This window comes from Manis javanica, chromosome X, assembly GCF_040802235.1.
Source record: "Manis javanica isolate MJ-LG chromosome X, MJ_LKY, whole genome shotgun sequence".
In the NCBI taxonomy this organism is placed as follows: domain Eukaryota; kingdom Metazoa; phylum Chordata; class Mammalia; order Pholidota; family Manidae; genus Manis; species Manis javanica.
Genome location: NC_133174.1, coordinates 111,291,848 through 111,304,701, shown reverse-complemented (window position 1 = coordinate 111,304,701; position 12,854 = coordinate 111,291,848). Strand labels below are relative to the sequence as shown.

The 12,854-nt window shown below is 35.7% G+C and overlaps 1 protein-coding gene across 1 annotated transcript in view; it reads left to right on the top strand.

Moving 5' to 3' along the window:
- Nucleotides 1-12,854, top strand: part of LOC140847393 (kelch-like protein 4) — a 210,822-nt gene that overhangs the window by 176,305 nt on the left and 21,663 nt on the right. The window contains exons 4-6 of the mRNA XM_073227618.1: nt 307-443; nt 3,102-3,298; nt 7,288-7,500. Coding sequence (XP_073083719.1) covers nt 307-443; nt 3,102-3,298; nt 7,288-7,500 — 547 coding nt within the window. The remainder of the gene's footprint in view (nt 1-306; nt 444-3,101; nt 3,299-7,287; nt 7,501-12,854) is intronic.

Genomic DNA, 12,854 nt, shown 5'->3' with positions numbered 1-12,854 from the left:
TCCATTGATTACAAATTGGAACACTAAGGAAAACGGATGTTTATCTTCCTGTATTGAAAAAGCAGTAGCATATTTGATCCATTGCCCTGTGTGATACTTAGAAGAGTCAAGCTAGGGAGAAATTGATGAACCCTCTAAAAGAAAATCAACTCATTTTACCTTTCTAATTCATAGCACTTTAATGAACTGTGAAAGATTTATGCAGTAAACAGAGTTACCAGTGTTACAAACTTACTGTCTGCATTTCATGCTTTTCTGTGAGATTATGGACTAATTTAAGTTCCTGTGAAACATTTCTATTTCCAGGTTGGTCCTCAGTGCTATGTCAGATTATTTTGCTGTGATGTTTACTACCAACATGTGTGAAGCCACACAAGAAGAGGTCAAGATGGAAGGAATTGATCCTAATGCACTTAACTCCTTGGTTCAGTATGCTTACACAGGTAAGTGCTTGGTATGTATTATCTGATTCAGTCCTCACAATAACCCTGCATTGTATACCCACAGTACTATTATTCCTACTCTACCAGTGAGAAAACTGAAGGATCCTAAGGTAGTAAGGGGAAGAATCAGGATTTAAACTCAGTAGTATGAAAGAGAAAAGGTAAATAATATGCAATAAATTTTTTTTTACTGTGAGAGAATAGAGCTATTTTAACACCAATATACAATGTAATGATTTGATATTCATATACATTGTGGAACCCTTATCAAAGTCATGAAAATTAAGGCACAGCAAATAGTGAACTATTTTCCATGGTGAGAAAGCTTCAGCTCTACTCTGACACAACTTTCAAGAATACAATAACCAATGCCATGTTGTTATCTGTACATATCACGCTGTACATTGGATCCTCACAACTTATTCTTCTTGTAACTGAGTTTGTACCCTTTGTATTTCTTCGTTTCCCCTTTCAGCCTCTGACAACTGCCAATCTACTTGTTTCTATAAAATCAGCACTTTTTTTTTTAAGATTCCACATACAAGTGATATCCTACATTATTTGTCTTTTCTCTTTCTGGCTTATTTCACTTAACATAATGCTCTCCAGGTTCATCCATGTTGTCACAAATGCCAGGCTTTCCATCATTCTCATCACTGAATAACATTCCATTGTGTGTGCACACACACACACACATATATACATACACACATATACAAACCACAGTTTCGTCATCCATTCATCTGTCAAAGGACATTTAGGTTCCATATCATGGCTATTGTGAGTAATGCTGCAATAAACACAGAGTGCACATATCTCTTGAAGATTCTGATTTCATTTCCTTTAGAAATATACCCAGGAGTGGGATTGCTGGATCATGTGTTAGTTCTATTTTTAAAATTTCATTCAGGAAGCTCCATACTGTGTTCCATAATGGTTGTGCCACTTTACATTCCCACCAACTGTACAAGGGTTCCCTTTTTCTCCAAAGCTTCAGCAACATTGGTTATCTCTTCTCTTTTTGATAACAGCCATCCTAACAGGTGTGAGAGATATCTCATGGTTTTGATTTGCATCTCCCTGATGATTGTTGATCTCTGGCACCTTTTCATGTACCTATTGGATTATTTGTATATCTTCTTTGGAAAATGTCCATTCAGGTTCTTTGTCCATTTTTTAATCAATAATTTTCTTTTGTGTTATTGAGTTGTATGAGACCTTAATACATTTTGAATATTAACTTGTTACCAGATATTCAGTTTGCAAATATTTTTCTAATTCTATAGGTCTTCTATTCAATTTATTTTTATTTCCTGTGGTATGCAAAAGCTCTTTTGTTTAATGTTGTCTCACCTGTTTATTTTAGCTTTTGTTGTCTGTATTTTGGTGGCTTACCCAAGAAATCATTCCAAGATTAAGGAGCTTTTATTTTGCTGTTTTCTTATAGAAGTTTTATGGATTCATTCATTAAGCAATAAATATTCTTAATAACCAGGCCAAGTTTCAATGTCTATAGCAGGTGAATCTTTAGATCTGAATCTAAGAATAGTTCATACTTCTCTGGGTCTCATGACATATGGGCAGGGCTCTCCCTTCAAAATCCAGGACAAGAACGACACAGAAAATGGCTGATGGACTGGATTTGTTTACAACATATTTTAGAGGTTGAACCAAATATAGATAATCTATCAGTATGTATTACTCTTTTCTTTATGGTTATGCAACCATACAGTATCTATGTGAAGGTATTTTAAAAGGCAAACTTACAAAGGAAGAGTTTATAATGTATATACTCCATTTGAAATATCGTACTTTGTAACTTACCTATATTGCTTGGCCAAAACGAATAGGAATATAACTTATCAAAAAACATAACATTTTCAATAATTCATCAATAGTGGTTGTTCCAAAAATAATACAGCATATCAGTACACAGGAAATACCTTAAATAGCTATTTATTATATAAGTAAATATGTGTTTATTGCAGCCTATCACTACACAGGAAATAGCTTAAGTAGCTCTGATCTCATTTTTTAAAATCCTTTACAGATAGCCTTTACATATATTATCAAACAGAGCCTGCTTTTTATACCTACAAAAGTAACCATATAAGCAGTTGTTTATCTGTAGACTCTGAGCAGTGTTTTCTTTCTTTTGAGAGAGTCCAAGTGTCAATTACTGGCAAAATATTTAGGAAAAGTCATCCTTATCAGCTAGTAAATGGAGACTTTAAAAAACAGACGTATAACCTCAATGCTCTTATTTGCCAAGATGTTTTTCCACACAAATGACAGCTACCTCTTTGGCCAATTGTATGATCCTTATATAATGATATAATGCTCCTTGAGTCATGATATAGACATGCTTTTAAATAAGGTGTAGATGCAGGTTTAAGATGGTAAAGAAATAACAATTTTCTCTTTGTAATGATAGTATTCACTGTTCATTTGCTACAGTTGTTTTTGATCATCTAGACTGGCTCCCTTCGTCCATCTTGTTAATGTGTTTATACAGATTCCCTAAAAAAATATTTCCTGAGTGGTTGTTGTACCTTAAAAAAGGCAGCCCTGCTAATGAGAGAATTGAAAATTTTCCAGTTAGCATATTTGTGCCTTATTTCATGAGACATAAAATCAATATTTTTTCAAAACATCTAGGTGTTCTGCGATTGACAGAAGATACTACTGAAAATTTGCTGGGTGCAGCTTGTCTTCTGCAGCTGACTCAAGTCATTGAAGTCTGCTCCAATTTTCTTATAAAGCAGCTCCATCCTTCAAACTGCTTAGGGATTCTGTCATTTGGAGATGCCCGTGGCTGCACAGAGCTCCTGAGAGTGGCACATAAGTACACAATGGTAAAATCATCTGCTTCAAATTAACTTATATAATACAATACGTAACTTATGGATTTGTTTACTTATATGCATATGTGTGTGTATATGTGTGTGTATATATATATATATATATATGTGGGTGTATGTATTTATACATCTATGAATATATATGTGTATATATATAAAACCTTTCCAATGTAAAGATTATAATGTTGGGATAAAATTAAAAAGCAATATAAACATACAATTTGCAAATGACTTGCACCTAATGGATAGTATATAAAAGTATTTGTCTGGTTGAACTGTACTCAATTTTCTCATTTTTGAAATTAAAAAGGTTTAATTAAATGTCAAAAGCTATAGAAATGGAAATTCTGCCAAAAATTCTCCCAAACAAGTACATACTTCAAGTAGAATCCATAGTAGATAGGAAAATAAACTTTCCCTAATGTTTTTATACACTATTAGAACTTTAGTGTATAAAATCACACAAATTACTATTTCTAATGAAAGTTAAATGTTTAATAAGGAAAAACAAATATTAATGATCCAATGTTAACTGGAAGAACTTGAGAACTATCAAAATTAGTAAATGAGCCAATTCTTTTTAATGGACTTCTTAGGTATTAGTGAAAACATATTTTGTTTAAAAACAATTTTCAGTTCAATCCTTTAACTTAGCTAACTTAAGATCTTTTTCAGTTCTATTAGTAGAATTGTAATAACTGAACATGTTTGTTTGTGTTAATTCTTTGAATGTTGCATGGGATAAGGCTACATTTATTCAGTCAGATGGAGGTGACATGAAATACAGATTTCTGTAGGGAGGCAAGAAAAAGAAAAAATAGACAGAAGATATTAAATTACCATTAATGGTAATATTTCCCTGATACAAAGAAGAGAATGAATGTTTTAACTTCTGAAGTAGCCAACAAGAGAAGAAATGGATCTTTCTGTGAAAGACAGTCAAAAGATAAATATTTCAAGCTAAGAAAATTGGTAGTTATTTAAAATTCAAAAATAAAACACAAATGTATAAAGAAAACAATAGAAAATCACAGATAAACAGAAACAAATAAAATTAACATTACAGTTTTAGGTTTGAGATGCATTTAAATAAAAAGTATTTTCTAGAGTTGCTATGAAGTCCTTAAAATGTTTAAATTTCTAATACTGGAATTCTCAAAATATTTCTTCTAAACCTTCTTCTTTCTTCTTCCCAGCCCTGGTTATTGTTCAGAATTTGAAGTTTCGAACATATTCCTCAAATGTGGAGAGCCGTATTATAATGGATTGGCATTTTTGACATGTCTCTTAATTATGCTATTTATATTCTTATGTCCTAAATACAGATGCCATATAATCTATAGGAACACCAGTTATATAATTCAAAGGTTAATCCTACACAAAACTAAACAAGAAATCTTCCCTGCTAAATTACCTAAATTCTTGAACTAAGTATTAACAGTTTCCTGTCTGGTACCTTACTCTTGCAGACAAAACATATTCTGATAAACAGCTTGAATTATTTCTGTTGCTCAAAATGAACTTGTCTTCCTTTTCCTATTATGTGATGTGAGTGAAACTGAGCGTTAGTGCAGGATGTGCATCAAAACACAATACTGCGGTCTCCTTAAATCCCCTTTCTTTAGTTTTTTTAGTAAAATAGGTAAAGATCTTGTTGTAATAATGCTTTTGTAATACACTACTGATAGTATAAAATGCAAATAAGTTTAATGTCTTGGAATAATGTTAAACTCCAAGAATTAATTATAGTCCCTTGATTTGTAAACTGAGTAAACAGATTGCCCTCCCTAATGTGAGAGAGCTTCATCCAGAAACTCCCTCACAGACACACTCAAAATAGGATTTCACCAAAAGTCTGGACACTCCATGGCTCAAGGTGAGACATAAAATTAAGCATCATAATCATAAACAGTAGCCGGCATCAGTGAAACTTTCAGCAAGTGTGCTATATTCATTTAATAAGTTTTACAACAGTGTGTAAGTGTAGATTTATACGAAACCAAAGGCACAAAAGAAGACTCTTAGGAAGGTGCACGGAGAAGAGTGTTTACCTTGAAATTAGGAGCAAGATAATTCTAATATAAGGCAATTTAGAATTAATCTTGACACACTAAATATTTCTCTACAGTATTGGGTATGGCAGTGCCATATGTAGATACTTTAGACCAACACACGGTTATTTCTTATTTAGATTAATTCACTGTGTTGCCAAACAGTTTTCAACAGTCTCATTAGGCAGGCCCTCTGAAGCCACAATCGATTCAAAAAATCTAATTTCTGGCTATATCTAAATATGACCCTAATGTAAAGCATTTTAATCATTTCTTAGCTTTCTCAAATCGGCCACCTCCCTTCCTTCCTCCTTTACTCCCTCCCTCCCGCCATCTCATTTACTTTCTTTTTTTCCTTTTCTTTCATTAGAGAGTGGATAGAAAGGAAAAGCAGTTATGGAGTCTTCTATAGTATTGAAACTATACTATTCGGAGTGTACATGTAGTACCAGTAATGGGCAAACAAATTTTGGAGTGCTTTATCTTTTTCTTAACCCATTTACAAAAATTATGTCACTTATGAAAAGCAGTTTCAGTATCAGACAAAATGAAGTAGACCTGAAGGCTTAGGTCTGAATCCATACTTGCTGTTTACTGCACGGGAGATCAAACAGTTCACATAGCCTGTTATCTCAGAAGAATTCCACCTCCCTCAAAATCTGATTGCTGACCACAGTGTTCATGATGGAAACCAGCAAAGTGTGACGTACTGTACAAATGTGATGTACTATGAGTTGTAGGAACAGTTCTAGTTCTATTCTTTTGCTATAGGTGAGAGGGTTTTCCGCTGGGGACACGTGCTACAGTAAGATCGTCAGGTCTTTCTCAATTGTTTGCTTCCTTCATAAAAGGGCTCTTGGTCTAAACAAGCAAGTTAACTCAGATTTTATGGTATCAGAGCTTCCAGATGGGTATATCAAACTTGATATATTTTTCTACTAGGCTAACTCAGTTGCCCAGTGACAAACTCAGAGTGGAGCTGTGGGAGTGTTTGATTTATCCAGATCCTCCAGTTATTCAGAGGGTGTCTCTGGCTTCTTCTAGAATATCTATTTAGTGGGCTACATAAATTGCCAACTAGACACGTTTATCTCCATTTCAGAAGTATAGTTCATTGCATTGAAAAGGAGATCCCTACTGAGAAAAATGTTGGAAATGATAATTGTGTTGTCACAGAAAATGTATGACCTTATAAATCAGAAAAAAATAGAGTTGTGTTTTGAGAGGTAAAAAATGAAACACAGCTGCCTGAAATTTGGACTTGACAAAATACAAGATAGCACCATGACAGAAGGAAAAAATGGAGATATAATATATAAAAATTGAGAGTCCCACTGTCCCCAAAAAATAATTCCACACGAGTCCCTTTTACATTATCCTGAATGTGGAGATTGTTGTCCATTATGAAAGAAACCTTTGCCGTGGTTAATAGAAAATAGTGTTTTAGCTATAAGAGAAAAGAGGTTTTCGTCAATTTCTTCATCTCATCTCAGAGGAATTCAGCATGTTCAACCCTCAAATGCACAGCCAGAACTACCCCTCCCAGCCCTTCAACATAGTACCCACCTTGAAAATTTTCAGCCTTTCTCTTAAGGTTTTTGACTAGAGACCAACTCAACATCAGTTCTGGAGCCAAAAGCTGTTGTCACCCACAACAGCTGGGAAAGAAAATCAACTCGGCTACTCCCTGCATGGCCCATGAAAAAGTTAAGGTTTTTCCTTGTATTCCATAAATATCCCTAGTGGAAGCATTTGGCTCTTCAGCCTCACAAGCAAACCCCTGCCCATGCCTCCTGTCCTAGGCAGTATAAATGCATATGTCTGTCTCTCCAGCCTTTTCTGAAATTTAACAAAGTGAAATGTTTTGATATTTTCATTGTGTTAATAAGTTCCCAAAGTACGAGGTTTCAGTAGAAGACCTTTCTTTTCTAGGAACACTTCATCGAGGTAATAAAGAATGAAGAATTCCTCCTGCTTCCAGCTAATGAGCTCTGCAAACTTCTGTGCAGTGATGACGTTAATGTGCCTGATGAAGGAACCATTTTCAATGCTGTCATGCAGTGGGTGGATTATGATGTGCAGGCGAGGCAGCAAGACCTGGCAATGCTGCTTTCTTACATAAGACTGCCCTTGCTTCCACCACAGGTAGGGACATCTACCCAGGTAGAGCAAACTCTCCTTTTGAACTGCCACTAGGCATTAATCCATTCCTTCGTTGCCTAGTTTTATTTTATTCAGAGGATTTCTGATAATTGGAGTGTACAGGATTTTTGAAGGACATATGCAGCCTTCAATAAGCAGTATTTAAGATGAAGGCAGAGAAAACAAGGATTTCTTTTGAAACCCTATTGGTAATCTCTGAACGTCTGTATAACCATTAGCTTCCGTTTCCTGTCTCACCAAAGGGCGCTTGTAACAACCAGGGAAAATGACTAGGTTAACTCTTTGTCTTTTTCTGCCCACCTTCTAGGCAAGGCGATGATAATTGGTACAGTATAATGTCAGAGGAAACTCTAGGAAGGAGTTAGGTTCTGGATAATCACTACTGACATGGGTGATTAGCTGCTGTGATTGAAAGCATACTAGAATAGTTGGATGCACTAGACCGTCATTATAACAGCATCTTCATCGTGCATGCTGAAGGATTACCCTAAAAATGATTCTAAAAACAAACACCTTTGGATAAGATTCAGGATTGACCCATCTCATATTGAATTTTAGTGTGTGATGTTTAGGGAGGGCAGAATATAGTCCCACTACATAATTCCACCATTAGTGAAAACCATACTTTTTTCTCTGTAGCAAATTGATCAATAGTAGATATCCTTTATGTACCATATATATGACTATATTGCACACTTCACAGAGAGCCAGTGGCTAAAGTCCTGAAACATCATCCACATTGGGAGGAGGGATCTTATCTGGACCTAGTGGATGAGTGGTGTCATAGACACTAAAAAATTCATTGATTTTCAACAAATTTACTAATTAAATGTTAATATTGAAAACCAGAATGCTAATTTGCTGCTGATTTATGTATTTTTTTAAATCTTTGTGTTAAGGTATGATTGATATACACTCTTATGAAGGTTTCACATGAAAAAACAATGTGGTTACTACATTTACCCATATTATCAAGTCCCCACCCATACCCCAATACACTCACTGTCCATCAGTGCAGCAAGTTGCCAGAGAACCACTATGTCCCTTCTCTGTGCTACACTGTTCTCCCCGTGATCCCCCATACCATGTATACTAAACATAATACCCCTCAGTTCCCTTTCCCCTCCCTCCCCACCTACCCTCCCACAACTCTCCTCTTTGGTAACCAGTAGTCCATTCTTGGAGTCTGTGAGTCTGCTGCCATTTTGTTCCTTCAGTTCTGCCTCATTGTTATACTCCACAAACGAGGGAAATCATTTGGCATTTGTCTTTCTCCTCCTGGCTTATTTCACTGAGCATAAATGTCCTCCAGCTCCATCCATTTTGCTGCAAATGGTAGGATTTGTTTCTTTCTTATGGCAGAATAGTATTCCATTGTATATATGTACCACCTTTTCTTTATCCACTCATCTACAGATGGACACTTAGGTTGCTTCTGTATCTTGGCTATTGTAAAAAATGCTGCGACAAACACAGGGGTGCATATGTCTTTTTGAATCTGAGAACTTGTATTCTTTGGGTATATTCCAAGGAGTGGGATTCCCAGGTCAAATGGTATTTCTATTTTTAGTTTTTTGAGGAACTTCCATATTGCTTTCCACGATGGTTGAACTAGCTTACATTCCCACCAGCAGTGTAGGAGGGTTCCCCTTTCTGTGCATCCTCACTAACATTTGTTGTTCTTAAGTCTTTTTGATGCTGACCATCCTTACTGGTGTGAGGTGATATCTCATTGTGGTTTTAATTTGCATTTCCTTGATTAGTGATGTGGAGCATCTTTTCATGTGTCTGTGGGCCATCTGAATTTCTTCTTTGGAGAACTGTCTCTTCATATCCTCTGCCCATTTGCTTATTGGGTTATTTGCTTTCTGGGTGTTGAGGTGTGTAAGTTCTTTATATGTTTAGGATGTTAACCCCTTATTGGGTATGTCATTTACAAATATATTCTCCAATAGTGTGGGATTCCTTTTTGTTTTGTTGATGATGTCCTTTGCCGTACAAAGCCTATTTAGTTTGATGTATTCCCAAGAGTTCATTTTTGCTTTTGTTTCCCTTTCTCAAGGAGATGGGTTCAGGAAGAAGCTGCTCATGTTTATATTCAGGAGATGCTTGCCTATGTTGTCTTCTAAGAGTTTTATGTTTTCTTGACTTACATTCAAGTCTTTAATCCATTTTGAGTTTACTTTTGTGTATGGGGTGACACAATAATCCAGTTTCATTCTCTTGCATGTAGCTGTCTGGTTTTGCCAACACCAGCTGTTGAAGAGGCTGTCATTTCCCCATTGTATGTCCATGGCTCCTTTATCACATATTAATTAACCATATATGGTGGGGTTTATATCAGAGCTCTCTAGCCTGTTCCATTGGTCTATGGGCCCGTTCTTGTGTCAGTACCAAACTGTCCTGATTACTGTGGCTTTGTAGTAGAGCTTGAAGTTGGGGAGCGTAATTCCCCCTGCTTTATTCTTACTTCTCAGGATTGCTTTGTCTATTTGAGGTCTTTTGTGGTTCCATATGAATTTTAGGACGATTTTCTCTAGTTTGTTGAAGAATGCTGTTGGTATTTTGATAGGAATTGCATTGAATCTGTAGATCGCTTTAGGCAGGATGGCCATTTTGACAATGTTAATTCTTCCTATCCATGAGCATGGGCTGTGTTTCCATTTATTGGTAACTTCTTTAATTTCTCTCATGAGTGTCTTGTAGTTTTCAGAGTATAGGTCTGTCACTTCCTTGGTTAGGTTTATTCCTAGGCATTTTATTCTTTTTTATGCAATTGTGAATGGAATTGTTTTCCTGATTTCTCTCTCTGCTAGTTCATCATTAGTGTATAGGAATGCCACATATTTCTGTGTATTAATTTTGTATCCTGCAACTTTGCTGAATTCAGATATTAGGTCTAGTAGTTTTGGAGAGGATTCTTTAGGGTTTTGTATGTACAATATCATGTCATCTGCAAACAGGGACAGTTTAACTTCTTCCTTGCCAATCTGGATGCCTTGTATTTCTTTGTTTTGTCTGATTGCCGTGGCTAGGACCTCCAGTACTATGTTGAATAGAAGTGGGGAGAGTGGGCATCCTTGCCTTGTTCCCAGTCTTAAAGGAAAAGTGTTCAGCTTCTCGCTGCTAAGTATAATGTTGGCTGTGGGTTTGTCATATATGGCCTTTATTATGTTGAGGTACTTGCCCTCTATGCCCATTTTGTTGAGAGTTTTTATCATGAATGGATGTTGAATTTTGTCAAATGCTTTTTCAGCATCTATGGAGATGATTATGTGGTTTATGTCCTTCTTTTTGTTGATGTGGTGGATGATGTTGATGGATTTTCGAATGTTGTACCATCCTCGCATCTGTGGCATAAATCCTACTTGATCATGATATATGATCTTTTTTATGTATTTTTGAATTCAGTTTGCTAATATTTTGTTGAATATTTTTGCATCTATGTTCATCAGGGATATTGGTCTGTCATTTTCTTTTTTTTGTGGTGTCCTTGCCTGGTTTTGGTATTAGAGTGATGCTGGCCTCTTAGAATGAGTTTGGAAGTATTCCCACCTCTTCTATTTTTTGGAAAACTCTAAAGAGAATAGGTATTAGGTCTTCACTAAATGTTTGATAAAATTCAGTGGTGAAGCCATCTGGTACAGGAGGTTTGTTCTTAGGTAGGTTTTTGATTACCATTTCAATTTCATTGCTGGTAATTGGTCTGTTCAGATTTTCTGTTTCTTTCTTAGTCAGCCTTGGAAGGTTGTATTTTTCTAGAAAGTTGTCCATTTCTTCTAGGTTATCCAGTTTACCAGCATATAATTTTTCATAGTATTCTCTAATAATTCTTTGTATTTCTGTGGTGTCCATAGTGATTTTTCCTTTCTCATTTCTTATTCTGTTTATGTGTGTAGACTCTCTTTTTTTCTTGATAAGTCTAGCTAGGGGTTTATCTATTTTGTTTAATTTGTTGAAGAACCAGCTCTTGCTTTCTTTGATTCTTTCTATTATTTTATTCCTCTCAATGTTATTTATTTCTGCTTCAATATTTTTTTTAAGATGCAGAAATTTAGTAGCCAATTTTTGTTGTTATCATTAATCTACAATTACATGAAGAACATTATGTTTACTAGGCTCCCCTCTTCACCATGTCCCCCCCCAACCCCATTACAGTCACTGTCCATCAGCAAAATAAGATGTTGTAGAATCACTACTTGTCTTCACTGTGTTGCACAGCCCTCCCCTGCTCTAATCTTTATTATGTCCCTCCTTCTACTGACTTTGGGTCTCATTTGTAGTTCTCTTTTCTAGTTTCATTAATTGTGAGTTTAGACTGCTTATATGAGATTGTTCTTCTTTCTTGAGGTAGGCCTGTATTGCAATATACTTTCCTCTTAGTACAGCTTTGGCTGAGTCCCACAGATTTTGTGGTGTTGAATTATTATTGTCATTTGTCTCCATATATTGCTTGATCTCTGTTTTTATTTGGTCATTGATCCATTGGTTGTTTCGGAGCATGTGTGAAGCCTCCGTGTGTTTGTGGGATTTTTCATTTTCTTTGCGTAATTTATTTCTAGTTTCATAGCTTTATGGTCTGAGACACTGGTTGGTACAATTTCAATATTTTTGAATTTACTGAGGCTCTTTTTGTGGCCTAGTATATGATCTATTCTTGAAAATGTTCCATGTGCACTTGAGAAGAATGTGTATTCTGTTGCTTTTGGGTGTAGAGTTCTGTAGATATCTGTCAGGTCCATCTGTTCTATTGTGTTTTTCTGTGCCTCTGTCTCCTCTGTCTGGTTGATCTGTCCTTCAGAGTGAGTGGAGTGTTGAAGTCTCCTAGAATGGATGCATTGATTTCCATTTCCCCCTCGAATTCTGTATTTGTTTCACATATATGGGTGCTCCTGTGTTGGGAGCATAGATATTTATAATGGTTATATGTTCTTGTTGGATTGACCCCTTTATCATTATGTAATGTCCTTCTTTGTCTCTTGTTACTTTCTGTGTTTTGAAGTCCATTTTGTCTGATACAAGTACTGCAACTCCTGCTTTTTTCTCTCTGTTAGTTGCATGAAATATCATTTTCCATCCCTTCACTTTTAGTCTGTGTATGTCATTGGGTTTAAAGTGTGTCTCCTGCAGGCAGCATATAGATGGGTCTTGTTTTTTTATCCATTCAGTGACTCTATGTCTTTTGATTGGTGCATTCAGTCCATTTACATTTAGGGTGATTATCAATAGGTATGTACTTATTGCCATTGCAAGCTTTAGATTCGTGGTTACCAAAGGTTCAAGGTTAATTTCCTTACTATCTAAGAGATTAACTTAACTCACTCAATATGCTGTTA